This window comes from Mesoplodon bidens (genome assembly GCF_964165515.1).
Source record: "Mesoplodon bidens genome assembly, chromosome: 3".
Taxonomy (NCBI): domain Eukaryota; kingdom Metazoa; phylum Chordata; class Mammalia; order Artiodactyla; family Ziphiidae; genus Mesoplodon; species Mesoplodon bidens.
Window position 1 is genome coordinate 74,387,076 of NC_138178.1, and position 20,832 is coordinate 74,407,907.

General features: G+C 35.9%; 1 protein-coding gene across 2 annotated transcripts in view; it reads right to left on the minus strand.

Moving 5' to 3' along the window:
- Nucleotides 1–20,832, minus strand: part of LRRC28 (leucine rich repeat containing 28) — a 198,006-nt gene that overhangs the window by 156,371 nt on the left and 20,803 nt on the right. For both annotated transcript variants that reach the window (XM_081228563.1, XM_081228562.1), the window contains 2 exons: nt 8,436–8,473; nt 7,639–7,776 (listed from right to left, as the gene is read on the minus strand). In XM_081228563.1, the coding sequence (XP_081084689.1) occupies nt 7,639–7,776; nt 8,436–8,473 (176 nt within the window). The remainder of the gene's footprint in view (nt 1–7,638; nt 7,777–8,435; nt 8,474–20,832) is intronic.

Consider the following 20,832-nt stretch of genomic DNA (forward strand, 5'->3'; position numbering starts at 1 on the left):
AAGTGGTAAATATATGGGTAAATACAAAGAATATCTTTTTTAAAAATTATCATGGGCTTCCCTGGTGGTGCAGTGGTTGAGAGTCCGCCTGCCCATGCAGGGGACACGGGTTCGTGCCCTGGTCCGGGAGGATCCCACATGCTGCGGAGCGGCTAGGTCTGTGAGCCATGGCCACTGAGCCTGCATGTCTGGAGCCTGTGCTCCACAACGGGAGAGGCCACAGCAGTGAGAGGCCCGTGTACCGCAAAAAAAAAAAAAATTATTGTGATTTCCTTTAAAGATAACTGACCGCTGCAAAATAAACATTATATTGTAGCGTTCATAACATATATAGATATAAAATACATGATACAATAACACAAAGGAAGGAGGGTAAATGGAAGTATACTATTGGAAGGTTCTTTTTTTTAATATTTATTTATTTACTCATTTATTTTTGGCTGCTTCAGGTCTTAGTTGCGGCACATGGGTTCCTCATTGCAGCATGAAGACTTCTAGTTGTGGTATGATGGCTCCAGAGCACGTGGGCTCTGTAGTTGTGGCATGTGGGCTCCAGAGTGCGTGGGCTCTGTAGTTGCAGCATGTGGGCTCTCTAGTTGTGGCACGCAGGCTCAGTAGCCCTACAGCATGTGGGATCTTAGCTCCCCGACCAGGGATCAAACCCGCATCCCCGGCACTGGAAAGTGGATTCTTAACCATTGGATGACCAGGGAAGTCCCTGGAAGGTTCTTAAAATTTATATTAAGTGGTACAGTATCCTAAGTAAGCTGTAATAAGTTAAGGGTGCATATTGTAAACTATAAAGAAAAACCAGTAGAGGAAATAAAATGGAACACTAAAACATACTCAAGTAATCCAAAAGAAGACAGAAAGTAGGTAGAGAAAGAAAGGTAGAGAGGAACAAAAACCAAATTGTGGTAGCCTGTGAGGGAGGAGAACTTAATGCCAATAAGAGAATAAAAAGTCAAAAGAGTTGTCACTTACACCCTAACCATGAAAAGAAGTTGGATAAGCTACATAATTATAGTTTTAAAAATTTTTCAGAGACTGAGGACACCCAGAAACCAAAATCAACTCCAAAAAGTGATAAGCCCATTTTAACACAGAAGAGATTTCCAGTTGCTATCACCCTTGACTGTAATGGGAAGACAAGGAATCTGCCACAGACAAGCACTAAAAAGAAACCAGTCTAACTTTGAAGGGCTATGTGTGGACTGGCATACCAGCATAGAATCCAGAGCAGCCCCAGACACAGAGAGAGGCTGTATGAACTACCTGGCCCCCCTTCACACAAACTCTTTTCCACTAGTTTTCACCAAAAATGGGGGCAAGAGAAGAGAGCTGAGATCATCTCCCCAAAGTCCTCTAGGCTTTGAGCTAAGGAAGACTTGAGGAATGGAAGATAACAGGAAAGCCAAGAGAAACTTTGCAGAGCCAAGACCCACCTTCAGAGTACAGGGCAGCCATACACAGGCCAACGATGGGGCAGCAGGGCTAAAAGAGCTCTCAAGGCACAGAAAGCAAGGAGCAGAACTAGAGAGCAAAGAGAATTCTTCAGCAACCTAAATCTGGCCACTGGTCTGTAAAGCAGGGAGATACTGCCTACAATTCAAAAGAAGATTTGGAATAGTCCACGAATACATTAGAAGGTGCTCAATACCATTAGTCAAGAGGGAAAGACGCATTCAATTAAATAAAAATTAAAACAATGTAATGTAACTTCACATCCATTACTACAGCTAAAATAAACAAAGCCAAAAACAGACAACACCAAATACTAGCAAACATGCAGAGTAACTAGAACTCTCATATATTTCTGTGAGAAGTGTAAAATGGTATAACTATTTTAAAAACTGCTGGGCAATTTCTTATAAAGTTAAGCATACACCTATACTATGAATCACATTTCTACTAATAGGTATTTACCCAAGAGAAATAAAAACATATACCCATAAAAAGTCTTATACAAGAATGTTTATATTAGTTTTATTGATAATAGCCCAAAGCTAGAAAAAACTGACATGTCCATTAAGAGGAAAGTAAATTATAAATTATATGTTTATACAATGGAATTCTACTCTGCAATAAAACAGGATGAACTACTGACACATGCAACAGCATGGATGCATCTTGAAACTATTATTTTGAAGGAAAGAAGTCAAACAGAAAACATACTATATGTTCCCATTTATATTATTTTCAACAACAGGCAAAATTAATCTATGGTAAGAGAAATCAGAATAGGGTTTGCCTATAGCAAACAGATTGACTGGAAGTGGCGTAAGAAAACATTCTGGGTTAATGGAAGTGTTCTGTATCTCAAATAAGATGTTGGTTACATGGGTATGTACATTTATCAAAACTCAGAATTGTACACTTGAGCATTTCACTGTATGTAAATTTTACCCCAATTAAAAAAAAACCTTAAGAGAGGACAAAAATATGAAGAACAAAAGTTAAAAGAAAAATAATACAAGAGAGGAGAAAGCCATGATAATTGTTAAAGTTAGGTATTGGGTATATGGGGGCTTACTATTCTATTCTGTCTACTTTTGACTGTGCTTAAAATTTACCACAATAAAAAGTTTTTTTAAAAGGCAACTGAATAATAGTGTATTGTGTATTTGAAGTTTGCTAAGAGAGTAGTAAGTGTTCTCACCACACACTCACACAAAAGGTAACTTTGGGAGGTGATAAATATGTTAATTAGTTCAACTTTAGTAATCATTTCACAATATATACATATGTCAAAACATCACGCTGTATACTTTAAATATGTACAATTTTTACTTGTGAAAAATAAACAAAAATTAAAAATAAATTTTTAAATATCGCAGTAAAAAAAAGCCAAAATATTCATTTAACCTTTTCCATATGGTATTTAAAATATAAACCCACAACACTCATTGCCAAATAATATACAAAGTTATTGAAAAAAAGGGAGGAGGGACTGGATCTGCTCAGAAAAATAGTGCTTCAGGTTCCAAATTTCTTACACCACAGACTATGATTTCAATAACATTAGCCAGAAGATTTTTTTGGGGGGGGAGGTAATTTGGAACCAAGTTAAACCCAAACTATTAAATTAGTCTTATCTCTCAGGTTGGGGTCCATGGACCAAGTCTGGAAGATTTTGAAAGCAGATGTACCAAGCACCTCTCTTCATCCATGGTTCATGATGTCTGTGAGAGCTTGTCAGAGCCCCACACATATCACCTAGGTGGACCACTTCAGTGTTTTCTGGCCATTGCTCCACTACCAGTATCCATATCACTGTGGCTGAGGACTTTTCTGAAACTGCAGAAGACTGCTGCTCTGTCCATGTGTGTACATGTGCAGCATGCCAGAAGTAACAGAGAATTAACACCCACCCTCCCACCCAATCAGCTCTCAACCATAATTTTTGGAAGTTGATGTTGAAGTACTGTAGCTCTTTCAGCACTTTAGTGTGATGATTCTGAGGGATATGTTTCACACAGAATTAAGCTCTAGTTGCCCACTGTGGTGGCTGGTGTAGGAGTTCAGAGTATGCCACCCCAAAATATGCCATCCTGGTGTACTGATTATTTTAAGTTAAAGGCACTGAAAAACAGCAGATGCAAGAAGGGCACTCTAAGCTTCCTTCTTCTTCCTGAAAGCAGGAGATAAAATTCCCATGCAAAAGGTGTAACCCCCATACCAGGAGGAAGGAAGACATTCTTATGACCAGAGACAGGGAGGTGAGGCCAAACGACAAACAAACCCTGTTAAACCAAACCTTATCTTCCTAGTCACTTTTCTACAAATAACTGCCCTTGCTCAAACTCCTTTGTCTTGTCACATTTTCACAATTTACTACTCATTGTCCAACCTAGTATATATGTGTTTGGTTCTAACTACACTTCTTTGGGTCTTCATTTTTCTTATGAAGGCTCCTGTGTACATGTAAAAATTACTAAATAAAATCTGTATACTTTTCTCCTGTTAATCTGTCTTATGTCAGTTTCTCAGGGCCAGCTACGGGGCCAAAGAGGGCAGTACACTTTCCCTATACTGACTTAACAACATACTCTTTATAGCCTGTCTTCACATTTCTATACCCATCATCACCCCACGCCAATGTTCTCTGTACCTCCTCCAAAATTACTTGAGTTCAGGTTAAAAAAATATATATACACACACACACACACACACACACACAAACACACACACATATAAAATAGAAAGGGTACAAAGCATACTACAAAAAGGAAAAAACAGATGACAGAATGAACCACTTCACAGACATACTACTGATCATGCTGTTGCTAACCCTGGACTTCCTACTATTAATAAGAGCTTTTGCAATTCAAAGCATAACAGTTAAGTAAATAGGAGAGTTCAATATACAATTAATCCTATACCCAAGACAGGCTGTTTTAAGCGTTTGGGGCAGCTATGTTACATGGAGCTCTTTTGTTGACAATTCACAGAAGCCAACTAGAGTTAGCTTAAGCGCAAAGTCTATGGACCTTAAGAACAGAATCAGTGATTGGGAAATTAAAGAAAACTTAGGAAGTCTCTGCCCCCATCTTCTTTCTAGTTATCTACTTCATCTTTCTCTCCTTGTTTCCCAGTCCACACGGCTACTACCAGACCTCACAAGATTACACAGTATTGTATAGAAGCCCAGAGAGAAAGAGAGCCTGATTTTCTTTCTCAGCCTCCGCTGTTCTCTCTTGTTCTCTTTCCTTCTCCCACACCATCTCTTTCAAAATGCCCAGGGAGAGAAATGGTCCTGCTTGGGTCAGGTACCTACACGAGGGCCAATCAACTGTGGAGAGAAAGCAATGTCACAAGGTAGAAAAATGGCAGTACTCTGCAATCCAACAGAATGGGGCAAAGGGACATTCCCAAAGAATGGGTATTGGCAAACAACCCAAGGGAATCAACTATATGAGTCATGGATCTGTTTGAGAAACTGATAAAAACATTGGACCTTCTTCACAGCAATATGTACACACTCACAAACACCAAACTGTCCATACAATTTGAGGGCATTCATGAAGCCCCTGTAATCCATTCTTAGATCCTAATTTTAAAACTCTCTATTATCCATTTAGATATTTTAAATGCTCAAAATTTTTCAAATACTGCTCTTAAATTTTCAAATTTTAAATACTGAATGTGAAATTACATTCAATGGTTTTTCAACCACAAAAAAATACACATAATGAAATATTAAGTCTTTCACAGGAACATAACATGTAAGAAGTCTTTACTAATAACATGGACTTGGTAGAAGAGGCTAGCAATCAGACATCAACTGGAGTCTACTGTCATCACATGGACACTATATGGCAGTCCCTCACATTTTTTTACTGTACTTAAAATAACTTTTCCATAGTATGTCCCCAAAGACGGTCAAACACTTGGGGGATGTGTACCTAGCCCCTCTCCCATTCAAATCATAACACTTGAAATTACCTCATAAAGAGATATATAAAGTGATGCAAAAAATTAGTAAGATCTAGTGCATTGCTACTTATGATGGCCTAGAAAAAAAAGTCTATACATAGTTTAATCAAAAGTTTCTACTCAGGGCTTCCCTGGTGGTGCAGTGGTTGAGAGTCCGCCTTCCGATGCAGGGGACACGGGTTCGTGCCCCGGTCTGGGAAGATCCCACATGCCGCGGAGCAGCTGGGCCCGTGAGCCATGGCCGCTGAGCCTGCGCGTCCGGAGCCTGTGCTCCGCAATGGGAGAGGCCACAACAGTGAGAGGCCCGCGTAACGCAAAAAAAAAAAAAAAGTTTCTACTCAAAATACACAGCTATTACTGTATGCAATTTTACTCAAAACAAGCAAAACCAAACACAAACAACAGAAATAAGCTAGGGAAATAAAATCAGAAGTAAATGCCTCAAATCTATTATGAAACAGGTGAGATATAAATTTAAAATCATATTAAAGTAGTCAGGAAACCTATACCCTCCACTGGTTACTAGGAAGCAGTCAATGACATTAGCAGTATATCCTTAACCTCTGAGAGTATATAATGGAAGCAAATGGCCACATTTTACCACAAAATGTTCTTACATTACAGGAAAAGACAGAAAAATAGAAAACAAAGAACAATGTTTTAACAGAGAGTTGTGTTACTCAGACGTTCTTTAAATGTACAGAAAAAGGGGCTTATGAATACAGTACTATACCTATGCATTTTGATTCTACAACATATCTTGTATAAACTTCATATATGAAAATACTACAAAAATCTAAAATATTCAGTATTATATCCATGCGTTTTGACTCTATAATGTATCTTGTGTAAGTTTCATATATGAAAGTATCCTGAAAATCTAAAGCATTATCTTTGCTGATATATTTTCTAGACAATCTCTGAAAGAGAATCTAATTTCCTGAGTATGTGAATACATAAACTTGATGAAAGCTAGAATGATGAACCACCACTGAGTCTGATTACATACAATAAAATTTAAAGATCATATTCCCACACCATAATGAAAATTTTTGTATTAAGTAGAGTTGGAAAAAGGAAGACTCTCATTATATGAGGTTAAAAAATAGTTTTTAAGCAGAGTCAATTGCTATACTAATTATCATTTTTGTGTACAATATTGAACCTATATATGAAAGTCAGCACATAAAGTCTAAAAATTAATCAGCTACTGTGTTTCATTTAGAAATTTCTGTACTTGAAAAACTTTGGAGAAAGTATTTTTTAAATTATAAATTCATTCATGGATTTAACATGAATAGTTTTTAACAGTTTCACATGTCCCTGAAATTCTATGACAGGTAGTAATTTGTAATTTTGGTTGAGTCACACATTTCACTCGGATACACTAAAAGACTAGCTGGTATTCCTGAGTTACTAGGAAGAAATAATCCCAGCCAATGTGAGTGACATATGTATTTTTTTTTTGCTCATTTTTGAATGCAGAGTAACTCTTATGTAATACCTGAAGCACAAGTTTTTTTTTAAAATCATACTTCACTTTAAAAACATATGCGAAATGACACAGGACAGAGGAATCTGCAAATGTGTGGGTTCACAAAGGAAGGTCTCTGAATACCCCTTGTAAGAAAGTCAAAGGGTTTAATGGTAGCTCAAGAGAATGCAGGATTTTGGTACTATCAATAGGTACATCATAATCTAATAGGATGATCAGAAGGCAGAACTGACAATTCTAGGACTCAAACTTAAATTCTGCTACTAAATTCTAGTATGATTTCACATTAAATCCAAGTTAATGTACATCATTTACCTCACTAGAGAATGAGCGAAAACACTGTATGTATCTGCTTTTTGGACACTAAAATGCAACGTTCATATAAATTCTCCTATGTGAAATTCAGAACTGAAGTAGCTTTTGGTACAAATATTTCACGAGGACAGTGATTTGAAGGCGCATTGATTCCAATGCACAACTGTAGTAATTGTAGCTGAAAAACATAAATGCCACCTTCTCATACTTGCATCAAGGAAAAGACTCTGAGTCATATTTCATCCACATTCCTTAGTGTCATCTTCAAACAAGTAGACAATCAAATACTTACAAATATATCTAAAGCCCACTGCCTAGACACAAAGTAAGAAATATTAATAAAAATAGACTTGTAATATACAAGAAGCTCGTGTGCTACAGACTATGATTACCTGGAGGTAGGAATTGCAGTTGGTTATTAGCTAATCGAAGATGACGTAAAGCTCTCAGACGACCAATTTCTGGGCAAACAATTTCTAAGGCATTGTCACTAAGATCCAAACACTGTAGTTTTACAAGGGACCCAATGGCTTCGAAGAGAAAAGAAGGGTAAAAGCATGATTAATTTGACCCAAGTGTTTTAACACCAAACTTTAATGCAAGTACTCCAAGTTTAAATATTTTAATGCTTAATATCCCTGTCTCCAGGGTTGACATAATGGTAAAAACATATATCAAACTAAAATTTTTAAAATTTTTTATTATAGTATCAAACTAAATCTTATGAAGTGATAACACTCTACCTTGATATAAAGTAAGTTTAAAAAGAGCACGAATAAAAATGTTAAAACAATGTAAAAATTACTTGAATAAATAATTCATGAAATGATATATAAAGTCTTTTTTATCTAACCAAAATGCTTAACTGGATTTATTAAACTTAAAAGTTATCATTTTATTATTTACCCAATGCCAGTTTATCTGATAATAAATTTTTACCTAAGCATTATAACCATTTTAGACTTCTTAAATTTAATTTAATCATAACAGTTAACTGGAATACTAATTAGAGGAAAAAAAGCTTTGAAACGAATAAAGATGCTCTATAATTAAAATTCCCTAATTTTCCAACCAAAATTGGTTTAAAGAGACAATCTGTTCTACTATTATAAACTACAATAGCACTATACTATCTGTTCTACTATTTAAACTATAGCACCTCCTAACTAAAAACTTGAAGTGCACTTACCTTCCGGAACCACAACTATGTTATTTGAGTGAAGATACCTAGAGGAAAAGAAGGGAAAAAACAGCTGTTATCATTCAGTACTTCTGCTAGATAATCACTCTGTAAAATGCTCACTTAGAGATTTATCAAATATAAAGGGACCAGATTTTCTTTCATACCCTACTCTAAATGTGTAACACAAAATATATGGTCATCATGGATAATTAATAATACTTTGAGAATAATATTGTATGCTAGAATTGAAAATATTAAAACTATTTGCTAATTTAGTTGCTATTTTAAAATTAAAACATACACAATAAAGTATTTTTTTCAGCCTCATAAAACAAATTACTAGTTTCTCTAGTTCATTTTAAATTATTCAGGTTTTCAAAAAAACATCTATTTGTAAAGAAAAGTCAACACCTATTGTGTAAAGGAAAATGCAACTTTTAGTTTTTAAAGGATAACTTCACAAAATAATCAAAGATATTTCAAGCCAGTATGGAGAACCAAAAATGAAGTGATTAAATACTCATCATTTATGATATCTGTAGAAATATTCAACTGTCAAGGTACAGAATATATTTCACAGCAAGAGGAATTTTGTAAATAAGAAATCAAATTCTTTTCTTAGAAAAAAAAAGTCTACCCGCTGACAAGTCCAGGCAAGTCTAAGTAAATAACATTCCCCACTGAAGTATCTTTAGCACTCTCTGGTGGAGACTTCATGCAATGGTCGGCAGCCAACTATTCAGAGCAAAACAACAGTGACCAATGAAAATCACATAATATAATTTTAAAAATAAATTTAGATCATTGATTTTGAGACCAGAGAACTAGATTTTGATAAACTATTTTCAAACCTGTTGTCTTATTTATTATACCTCATAATCACTCTTCATATAATATATTTTAAATAGAATTTAAAATTTTGCTTCTATATATTTTAGCCTAATATCAAATGTTAAAATTTCAATGACACAGAATAAGAAAGATACAAAATTAATAAATTTAAGAAGATTTTTATATGCTGGATTAAATCAATTTTGTGTAGGTATTAACTTGCTGGGCCTAACACAATTTAAACAATTACACCATTCTATGATTCATTTTATTCCTTGCTTTGTGTATACAGAATGATTCCATATTTTACTTTTTTTAGAATGTTTCCATATCTTAAAATCAATATTCTTTAAACATTACTTTTAGGAAGAAATATCTAACTACTTTAACAGATTACTCTAAAAATTCTTTATGCCGAAAGACTATATATATATATATATAAGTGTACACACACATTTGCATGTATTACACAAAAGGCAGAGTGCCTAGACACCAAAATAGATAACTGATTTTTCAGTAATCCACAAAATTTTTGCCTCAACTCCAATTCTACCTATAAAAAAGGACCTTAAAATGTCCAAGTCAAAATATGAACTAAAGTACCATTATCATTAAAATCAAAAAGTATATTTTAACATATTAAATTTATCTACATTATAATGAAAAGCAGTAAATGGTAGTTTAGAATGTTCTCAATCCTGACTACACATTAGAATCACCAGTGGTCTTCAAAATATAAATGTCCAAGGCCATCTCAACTCAAGTTGTTCTGATGTGCAGCTGATGAAGAATCATCACTGGTAAAGTAGATCAGAGTAGGTTCTGGAGCCAGACCGCCTGTACCTTAATATCTATGTGACTGGGGAAAATTACTGACCTTTTTACTTTCTTAATCTACAGAAGTAGAGGATAACAGCACCAACAACATAGGGATGCTGTGAGGATTAAATGAATTAATAAATGTAAAGCCCTTAGAACAGAGTTCCATGAATGCCACTGTTATAATTATTATTGTTATCACAAGTCATTTGTAATCAAAGGCTTATTAGCAATTTTAAGTCACTTCTCTCTACTTAATTTTTGTAATTTCAAAGTAGTTAAAATGTTGGTGTTTTGACATAACTGGTTTTCATCATGTTATTCTTCTACTCAAATAATGCAAGAACTCTCATTCACTGCTGCTGGGAATGCATGACTGTACAGCCACTTTGGAAAATGGTTTGGCAGTTTTTTAATAAAATTAAATATAGATATTTACTTAATAGTAATATAGCAATGTCAGCTTCTTAGTCTTGACAAATGTTCAATGAAATTGTAAGATGTTAACAACAGGAGAAACCTGGGCATACTGGAACTCTGTACTTTTTATCTTTACAACTTTTCTGTAAATAAAAACTGCTCCAAAATTAAAAAAAAATTTTTTTTATTAAAGGAACAAGACTTATACTTCCAGCCATGACGAAATAATAAGGACCAGATTTACCTAATTGCTATAAGCAACAAGAAAACCAGATGGAATATATGAAACAATTATTTTCAAATACTGACAAGAGGCGACTAGTACTATATTCCCTGAGAGAGAAGAAACAAGTGAGGTGAGCCACACAATGTCCACAGATTTATGCCTGGAGGCAAATTGTGTACTGTGGTACAAAAATGGGATCCCAAACAAAGAATGGAAGTCTCACTGAGTTATGAAGAAACATATCAGAGTTCAGGGAACCTGAGGCAGCTGTAAGTTGTGGGTACAGTTCTGGAGGAGAGGGCACTACTGAAAAAAAAACTTCAAGGGATCCTTTGACTCTTAGCTAAATTCTAAAATGCACTCCAGTCAACAAGTAACTGAAAACCTATCAGCTGAACAGTCCACAGAGCCCATACAGGGCTAGAAAGCATTCAGGCTCTGAGAAGCAAGTGTACCAAATCCTTGTTGATCACTTGGTGCATTTAAACGAGATTCTAGAAAGGTCCTGTGTGGGTAATAGGGCTAAACTATCCCTTTAGTAGAAGTCACTCTAGACCTGTCCTAACAAGCATAAAGACAGGCCATGAAAGGATCAAATTAAATTGCAAATAACCGCAAGCCAGAACCAACCACAAAAAGGAAGACAACAAAGTGTAGACACAATAAAGTATTCATAAGGCCCAGCATCTAATCAAAAAGTGCTAAGAATTAGGAAAATGTGACCAATAACCAGGATAAAAAACAGTTAATACAAATAGAACCAGTATGACACAAATGATGGAATTAGCAAATAAGAACTTTAAAACAAAACAACTATAACAACTATATTCGGGTATTCAAAGAAAAATATAAACATTGTGAGAGAAATGTTAACATATAAAGAAGAACCAAATAGAGCTTCTAGAGATCAAATATACAACAAACTAAGTGAAAATGTCACTAGGTTGGATTAACAGCTTATTAGATACTGAAGAAGAAAATACTACCAACCCTGAAGACAGAGAAATATTATTTGTCCTAACTGAAGTACATTAAAAAAAAAAAAAAAAGACTGAAAAGAATAGAACTGAACAGTGTGTCAGTGATTATGGGACCATATTAAACTAACAAACATGTAGGAGTCCCAGAAGCAGGGACCAGAGATAAGGGTATAGAAATAAATATCTAAAGAAATATGTTTAAAAAATCCAAATTTGATGCAAACTATAAAGACACAAACCCAAGAAGCTCAATGAATGTCAAGGATAAAGAAAAAGAAAACCACAACAAGGTTCATCAAAATCAAATCCCTGAAAACCAATAGAGGAATCAGAAATTCTTCAAAGTAGCCCAAGGAAAAAAGACACATTACATACTGAGGAAGAAATATAGGAATGTCAGCAGATGTCTCTTCAGAAAGTATGCAAGCCAGAAGACAATGAACACCATGAAAATGTTGAAAGAAAAAAAGTAAATGGCAACCAAGAACTCTAATTCCAGAAGGCAAAATATACATATTTCAGAACTATGAAGATGAATGTAAAGCAAAAAACTATACAACTTTTAGAGAAAAAAAGCAGGAGAAAATCTTCAGGGCCTAGGACTAGACAAAGTTCTTAAATTTGACACCAAAAACATGATACATAAAAGCAAAAATTGATAAAGTGGACCTCATCGAAATGTAAAACTTCTGCTCTACAAAAAACGTGAAAATAGAAGTTATACAGAGGGAGAAAATATTTGTAAACAACCTATACAACCAAGGACTGTTTTCTAGAATATGTAAAGAACTCTTAAAACTCTTACAACTAAAGAAAAATATCCAAATAGAAAATGAGCAATAGACATGAACAGACATTTCACAGAAGAAAAGATAAAGATCACAAGTACTTGAAAAGATGTTAAATTAACGTTATTAGTCATTAGAGAAATACAAATTAAAACCATAATTAGATAAAACCACACATCTAGGGCTTCCCTGGTGGCGCAGTGGTTGAGAGTCCGCCTGCCGATGCAGGGGACACGGGTTCGTGCCCCAGTCTGGGAAGATCCCACATGCCGCGGAGCGGCTGGGCCCGTGAGCCATGGCCGCTGAGCCTGCGCGTCCGGAGCCTGTGCTCCGCAACGGGAGAGGCCACAACAGTGAGAGGCCCGCATACCTCAAAAAAAAAAAAAAAAAAAAAAAAAACCACACATCTATCTGAATGACAAAAATTAAAAATAATGACAACAAAATAATGCCGGTGAGATGTGGAGAAACTGGAACAATCACACATTGCCGGGGGAGAGTGTAAAATGGTACAGCCAACCTGGGAAATTGTTTGGCAGTTTTTAATGAAACTACAAATTCAGATCAAAAGTGGCAGAGTAAGGACCTCCAAAAATTCTTTTTTGTAAAATCAACAATAATACTGGCAAAAGTTATCAGAAGCTACATGTACAGAACTCTGGAAATTAACCAAAGACTTGCAGTAATGCAGGGAGGGTTTATGTAAGAAAAATGGCAAAAATCTCAGTAAGAAGACTAAGCTATGAACTTTGGTGTATTTTTACTTGCCCCAGTCCTATACCCTACTCTCCACCTCTGCAGAAGCCTGGAAAATCACTTTGCTTTTCACTTCAATTGCAGTAGCCTGGCTAGTACCTAAAGGGGCAGAACCAAGTTGGAGTTCAATTCCAGAGAACTGTCATTTGACTGTCTCATGGATCTCTGAAAGACCCCACTTGCAAGGCTGTTTTTAATTTGATCTGACTAGAAGCTTGCCCAGCACAAAAACCCTTTCCCCAGTTGAGATAAATTACAGGCAATTGTTTAACTTCACTGGTGCCTGAGGCACTAGATAACAGCTGGAGCAAACAACAGACAACCAAAAACCTTAAATGAAAAAGTTGGGGAAGGAGACTTCCAGAGGAACTTTGAAAAACTCTGACATATTTCTAGAAATCTAGAAGGTCACATGCATGCCCAGAGCTTCACATATGCTCAGGAAAGACCTGAGAAGACCCTAAGCTCTCACCTCTGCTGGACTTGAAGCTCTACATAAGAAGTGAAGTCTACGGCAAAGGTGTCAAGTGCCCAGCTGAGAGGGCAAAGCATGCCACAATACATATACAGAGACCCTCAGCAAGGACGGGGAGACTTAGCAGATTCAGGTAGGTAAGGAAATCTCTGCTTGATCATTAGCTGACCACTAAGGTAACTGAGCACAAGAACAACACAAAGATATCTCGTCTCATCACTTCTATTCAACATTCTATGTTCTAGCCAGGGCAACTAAGCAAGAAAAAGAAATAAAAGGCATACAGATCAGAAAAGAAGAAATACAACTCTTTATTGGTAGATGACTTGATCTTATCTATAGAAAATCCCAAGGAATTCAACAACAAAAAAGAGTTAATGAATGAGTTTGGCAAGGTTGGAGGATATAATATCAATATACAAAAATCAACTGTATTTTTATATACTAGGCACTGAACAATTCTAAAGTGAAACTAAGAATATAGTTCTTGGGCTTCCCTGGTGGTGCAGTGGTTGAGAGTCCGCCTGCCCATGCAGGGGACACAGGTTCGTGCCCTGGTCCGGGAAGATCCCACATGCCGCAGAGCGGCTGGGCCCATGAGCCATGGCCGCTGAGCCTGTGCGTCTGGAGCCTGTGCTCTGCAACAGGAGAGGCCACAACAGTGAGAGGCCTGCGTACCGCAAAAAAAAAAAAAAAAAAAAAAAAAAAAGAATATAGTTCTATGTACAATAGTATCAAAAAGAATAAATCTAACAGAAGAAATTCAGTATTTTTACACTGAAAAGTGTTCAATGTTCAAATTTTAAAACTGTTGAAGGAAACTGAAGACCTAAATAAATAGAAAGATATCCCACATTCAAGGATTAGAAGACATAATACTGTTAAGATGGCAATAATCCACAAACTGATCTAAAGATTCAGTGTAGTCGTTATCAACAATCACATTTGGCTTTTTTTTTTTTGCATGAATTGACAAGTGGATCTTAAAATTCACATGGAAATGCAAGGGATTTAGAATAGCTAAAACAATTTTGAAAAATAAGGATAATGTTGGAGGATCCATACTTCTCAATTTCAAAACTTACTACAGAGCTAGAGTAATCAAGTCTGCATGGTACTGGCAAAAAGATAAAACATACAGATCAATGGAACAGAAGTGAAAATCCAGAAACATGCCCATGTGTCCATGGTCAACTGATTTTTAACAAACATGCCAAGACAATTCAATGGGGAAAGAGTAGCCTTCTCAATAAATGGTGGTGAGATAACTGGATATCCCATGCAAAAACAGAACATAGACTTCTACATCACATCATATGCAAAAATTAACTCAAAATGGATCAAAGACCTAAATGTAAGAGCTAAAATTATACAACTCAAATAAGAAAAGAGGGGTAAATCTTCATGACATTGGATTAGAAAGTTTCTCAGACATGATAACAAAACACAAGCAACCAAATAAAAATTTATCAAGAAAGTGAAAGATAAACCACAGAATGGAGAAAATATTTGCAAATCATATATATCAGGGGTCCCCAACCCCCAGGCCACAGACCGGTACTAGTCCGTGCCCTATTAGGAACCAGGCCACACAGCAGGAGGTAAGCGACAGGCGAGCAAGAGAAGCTTCATCTGCCGCTCCCCATTGCTCCCCATCGCTTGCATTACCACCTGAACCACCTGCCCCCACCCCGTCCGTGGAAAAATTGTCTTCCCCAAAACCAGTCCTTGGTGCCAAAAAGGCTGGGGACTGCTGATATATATGATAAGGGTCTAGTATTCCAAATACATAAAACACTCTTAGGTAATAATTTTTAAATGGACAGCAGATTTGAATAGATTTCCCCAAAGAAAATATACAATTGGCCAATAAGCACAGGAAAAGACATCATTAGTCATTAGAAAAATACAAATGAAAACTACAAGATACCAATTCACACCTATTAGGGAGTTACAAGGAATTGGGGGAGGGGAATGACTATTGATGGGTTTCTTTTGGGGTGATGAAAATGTTCTGGATTAGACAGTGATAATGGTTGCTCAACCTTGTTTATATACCAAAACCACTGGACCATACACTTTAAAAATGTATGATTAAAATTTTATGGTATGTAAATTATATCTCAATTTAAAAAATGAAACATGCAATTTCCATGTGACTCAGCAATTACATTCTTAAGCATTTATCTCAGAGAAATGAAAACTTATTCACACACAAAAAACCATGTATGTGAATGTTCATAGCAGCTAAAATTTCATAATAGCTAAAAACTGGAAACAACCAATATGTCCTTCAATAAGTGAGTGGATGAACAAACTCCATTACATCCATACTGTGAAATATAACCCAACAACATAAAGGAACTATTGGTACATGCAACAACTTAAATAGATCTCAAGGAAATTATGCTGAATGAAAAAAAAAGCCAGTCCTGAAAGGTTATATACTATATGATTTATATAACATAAATTAAAATGACAAAATCATAGAGATGGAGAACAGAGTAGTAGTTGCCAGGGTCTGGGGGACAGGGGGAATGTGATTATAAAAGGGTAGAAAATGATGAAAACTGAATAATATCAATGGATTGTAGCAATGTCAATTTCCTGGTGGTAATCTTATACTGTAGTTATACAAGACATGAACACCGGCAGAACCTAAAAGAGTACACAAGGATGTTTACGTATTATTTTTTATGATTACGTGTGACTACCATTATCTCAAAGTAAAAAGTTTAATTTTTAAAAAAGGAGAAATAAAGACTTTTTTCAGGCAAACCAAATCTGAGAGAATATAGGAATTAATATAAAAGACATTTTTTGTCATTTTTAAATTTCTTTAATTAACAATTTAAATTCAAAATTATAATAGTGTATTTTGTCAGTTATCAATTTTGTCTCTCAGCTCCAAATCTACCTGCTATGCCATATTGGAGCTGGACCCTGTCAAAATTTCTCCTTTGCCAACTGATCTAATGTTAGGCCTAATGTTATCAAAAGAGGGTACTGGAGTGACTGCAAGATGAGAGCAGCAGGAAGGCATTTCCCCTCTGGGTCCAGTCCCCTTTCAATTTTTTATTCAGCACACAGCCAAGGCCCAGTAGCCCTCTTGGACAACCTTAAACCACATTCTCAAAGTGACCATGAAGTCACTTTTGTGGCATCTCAGGCTATTATCCTCAGGCCACACTCTCCCCATCCAACAATGCACTTCTATAAAGAACTTCAGTTGGCCTCAAGCAACTGTCTTCCCACACTGTGGCTACTTCTACGTTAGCTCTGCCACGCTCTCAGGCAATTGCCTCCTCCCCACCAGTCAGACTGCTTCTAATAGATCAGCTCTACATTACCAACACCGTCCTGCAACAGTGAGCTCATATTACAGATCTGCTCTGGCCTAACCAGATGGCAAGGTTCTTCACCACCAGAGCACTGGATATTTTGTAGCTGCCACATCTTCTCTGAAGAAGTCTAATCTCAGCCTAGGTTAGGGGCTCTCCTAAGTCTTTAGTTCCTTCATTGTCTACTTTCTCTTGGTCCAGATCTACTTTTTTGTACTTAATAATTAATTATGAATACCATGGAGTCCTCTTTTACCTCTTTTAGTAGTTAATAACATTTTACTAGTTAACAATTCTTTATATTAATTCTCTCTGCTTAAATTAGGGGTATGGTTTCTATCTCCTAACTGGACCCTGATTGATATATACATGGTTTATACATACATAGATCTATCTCTCTCACAACACTCACACACATGTAAAACACAGGACAGTAGCACAAAGGATAGAAGCGATGAACTGAAAGTATTGATCTAAGGTTCTTATATTAAATGTGAAGTAGTATATTATGTGAAGGTAGATTATAATAGGTTAAAGAAACATAATATAAACCTTTCAACATTGAAATGAAGTAGAGTTAATAAATCAATAATGGTAGTAAAATTTAATCCTAAATAACACAAAAATAATTTAAAAGAAGAAAAGTAAAGAGGGAAAAAATAACAAAGAACAACTGGGACAAACAGAAGACAAATTGTTAAGTTGGTGAACTTAAATTCAATCATATCAGTAATCATATTAAACATAAACAGTCTAAACACTCCAGTTAAATGAGCCAGATTGTTAGACTGGTCAAAATCAAAGAACCAACTAATGTTGACCTCAAGAAACCCACTTGAGTTATAAAGGCAGAAACAGATTAAAATAAAAGAATGCAAGTTCTAATTCCAGTACAGCAGAATAAACTCCTACTGGACCAATCCTCTAGCAACTAAAACACTGAACAACACACACAGACAAAATGAACCTAAGGCACTGCAAGAGTAAACAAAAAAGCCAATTCTGAAGGAGAGTCAAAACTTACAAGAAAGAATGGCACTGGGTGAGTCTGAGTTTCATTTAAAAAAAAAAAAAAGCATTTAGTCTAAGGAAGATACAGTTATCACAAAAAATGGTTAAAATTCCAATAGAAAACTGTAGTCTTGCTAGCCTAAAGGAGGATAGAGTTCAGGGCAACCGTGGCCCCTGACAAATAAAGGGAGAATACCAGAAAAAAAAAAAAAAAAAAAAAAAAGCCAGGGAGGGAAACCCCAAATCCTATGTATAAACTTTGCCTAAATCAGTGGCTGACTGCAAAACCATTTACATGTGGAAGAACTACAACTAAAGATAAAAGAACCAAACTGAGATTTCAGCTGCCTTCCAAGAGGCTGTTCACTGCTTGAGTCAAACCAGGTAAATTAATCACTGAAATATTGGGCTGGCCGGAAAGTTCGTTCAGGTTTTTCCATAAGATGTTATGGAAAAACCCAAACAAACTTTCCGGCCAGCCCAATAAAAACATCAACACTCTTTGATGAAATATAACAGATTCCAGTCTCCAAAACATACGTCCTCATTTGTTAGAATATAATCTAAAATTACTCAGTATATGAAAACCCAGAAAAATGTCAACAACAACAATGGATAGCAACCTCAAGAAAAGACAGCAACTTCAGGAGACAGTCAAATACTTTTAAAGGGCTCAAAGAAATAAAAACCGTCAAGTTAGAATTCAACAGCCATTGTATAGATAATTCAGTGTGGAGTCTTATGGTGCAATCTTCTTCATCTTCATGATTGTTTCACCTTTTTGCCTGAAGCCCCCAAGAATTTTTCCTTTATCTTTAAAGTCTGAAAAAACCTTTGAAAAAATTTCACACCCATTACTAACAAAAAAATCTTGAGAAAATAGGAATTAATAGTGTGGTAAGTAGCCCCTAGGATGGTCCCCAGTGATCTCTGCTACCTGGCATTCAGGACCTTGGGTAATAGCCTCCCCTTGAGTGTTCATTAGATCTAGTGGCTCCCTTATAAAGGACAGATATAGTAACAGTGACAGGATGCCACTTCCACAATTAGGTCAGAAAGAGACTATGGCTCCTGTCTTGTATACCCTCTCTTGCTCTTCTGCTTGCTCACTCTGATGGAAATCAGCTGCCATGTTGTGAGCAACATAACAGAGGCTAAGTGTCAAGGAACTAAAGGAGTTCTCTGGCCAACAGCCAGCTAGGAACTGAGGCCCTCAGTCCAACGAACTGCAAGAAATTGGTTGAATCCTGCCAAACAACCACATGAGTGAACACACCAAGAGGATCTTTCTTCAGTTGAGCTTTCAGGTAAGTCAGCAGCCCTGGGCAACAATCTTGATTAGAGACTTGAAAGAGACACTGAAGCAAAGGCACCCAGCTAAGCCAAGCCCAGACTCTGGACCTTCAGAAAATATCAGAGAATAAGTGTTTATTCTTTTAAGCACCCCTACATTTTAAGCAAGTACATTTTGGGTAATCTGTTAAGCAGCAATAGATTACTAACATAGATGGATATTTACTGAACACAAAAGAATTGTGTTAACTGTAAAGCCAGCATCTTTTAGTGGGGAAAACCTGGAGGTATTCCCACTAAGGTCAGAAAGATGACAAGGATGCCCACTACCTCAAGTACAATTTCACACTGCTCTGGAGAGGGAGTAGCCAATGCAATCAGAATAGAGAAGATAATTAAAGATTTTGAAAAGAAGAAATAACACTGTCTGTATTTTCAGACATGAGAATATACCTGGAAAACTCTGGAGAATCAATGATAAAACTAACTCAAATAATAAAAGATTTCAGGAAGGAGCAAGATATAAAGTTAACATGCAAAAACCCATAGTGCTCCTATATACAAAAAATAGCCAGTTAGAAGATATACCAGATAAGAAAAATCATTTACACAGCAAAAAAAATTAAATATTTAGGAACAAACTATTAGAAATGTTCAAAATCTATATGAAGAAAAATATAAAGTACCTATTAAGGACAGAAAAGTAGGCCTAAAAAAATGTTAAGTCATCCTTGTTCTTGGAAATACACACTGAAGTATTTAAGGGTAAAGAACCATGATGTATGTAACTTTTTCTCAAAAGCTTCAGAAAAAAAATACACATATAGTATGTATAAAGAGAATGAGAGCAAAAACTTGATAAAGCAAACGGGGTAGAACATCGCCAAAGATGTTTAAACTGAACCTAATCCAGAGGAAACAATCAGACAAATCCAGACATCTACTTCAAAAAGATATTTTTTGGGGAAAATTGGGATAATTTAAATACGAACTATATATTAGATGATATTATTGAATTAATATTACTTTTCTTAGGCCTAAAAACAATACAATTATGTGCAAAAATGTCTTTATTCTTAGGAGATACATACTAATGTATTTAGGGGTAAAGTATCATAATGTGTGTGAGAGAGGGAGAGAAGGAAGGCGAAGGGAGAGACTGAGAGTAAAGAGAGGGTAGGAAAGGCAAAGAGAGAAAGGAAATGTGGCAAAATTTTTTTCAACAAGTACCTACTACAGTTCTACACCATCTGAGGTTGGGTGAGTCCACAGATGTGGAACTGTGGATATGGAGGGCCAACTACAAAGTTATACTTGGATTTCCAACTATGAGGGAGTGGTACCTCTAACCCCCATGTTGTTCAAGGATCAATTGTATGGATGCTCATTGTACAATGCTTTCAACTTTTTTGTTGGTTTGAAATTTTTTAAAATAAAAGGATGGATAAAAAAAGAAAGCAACA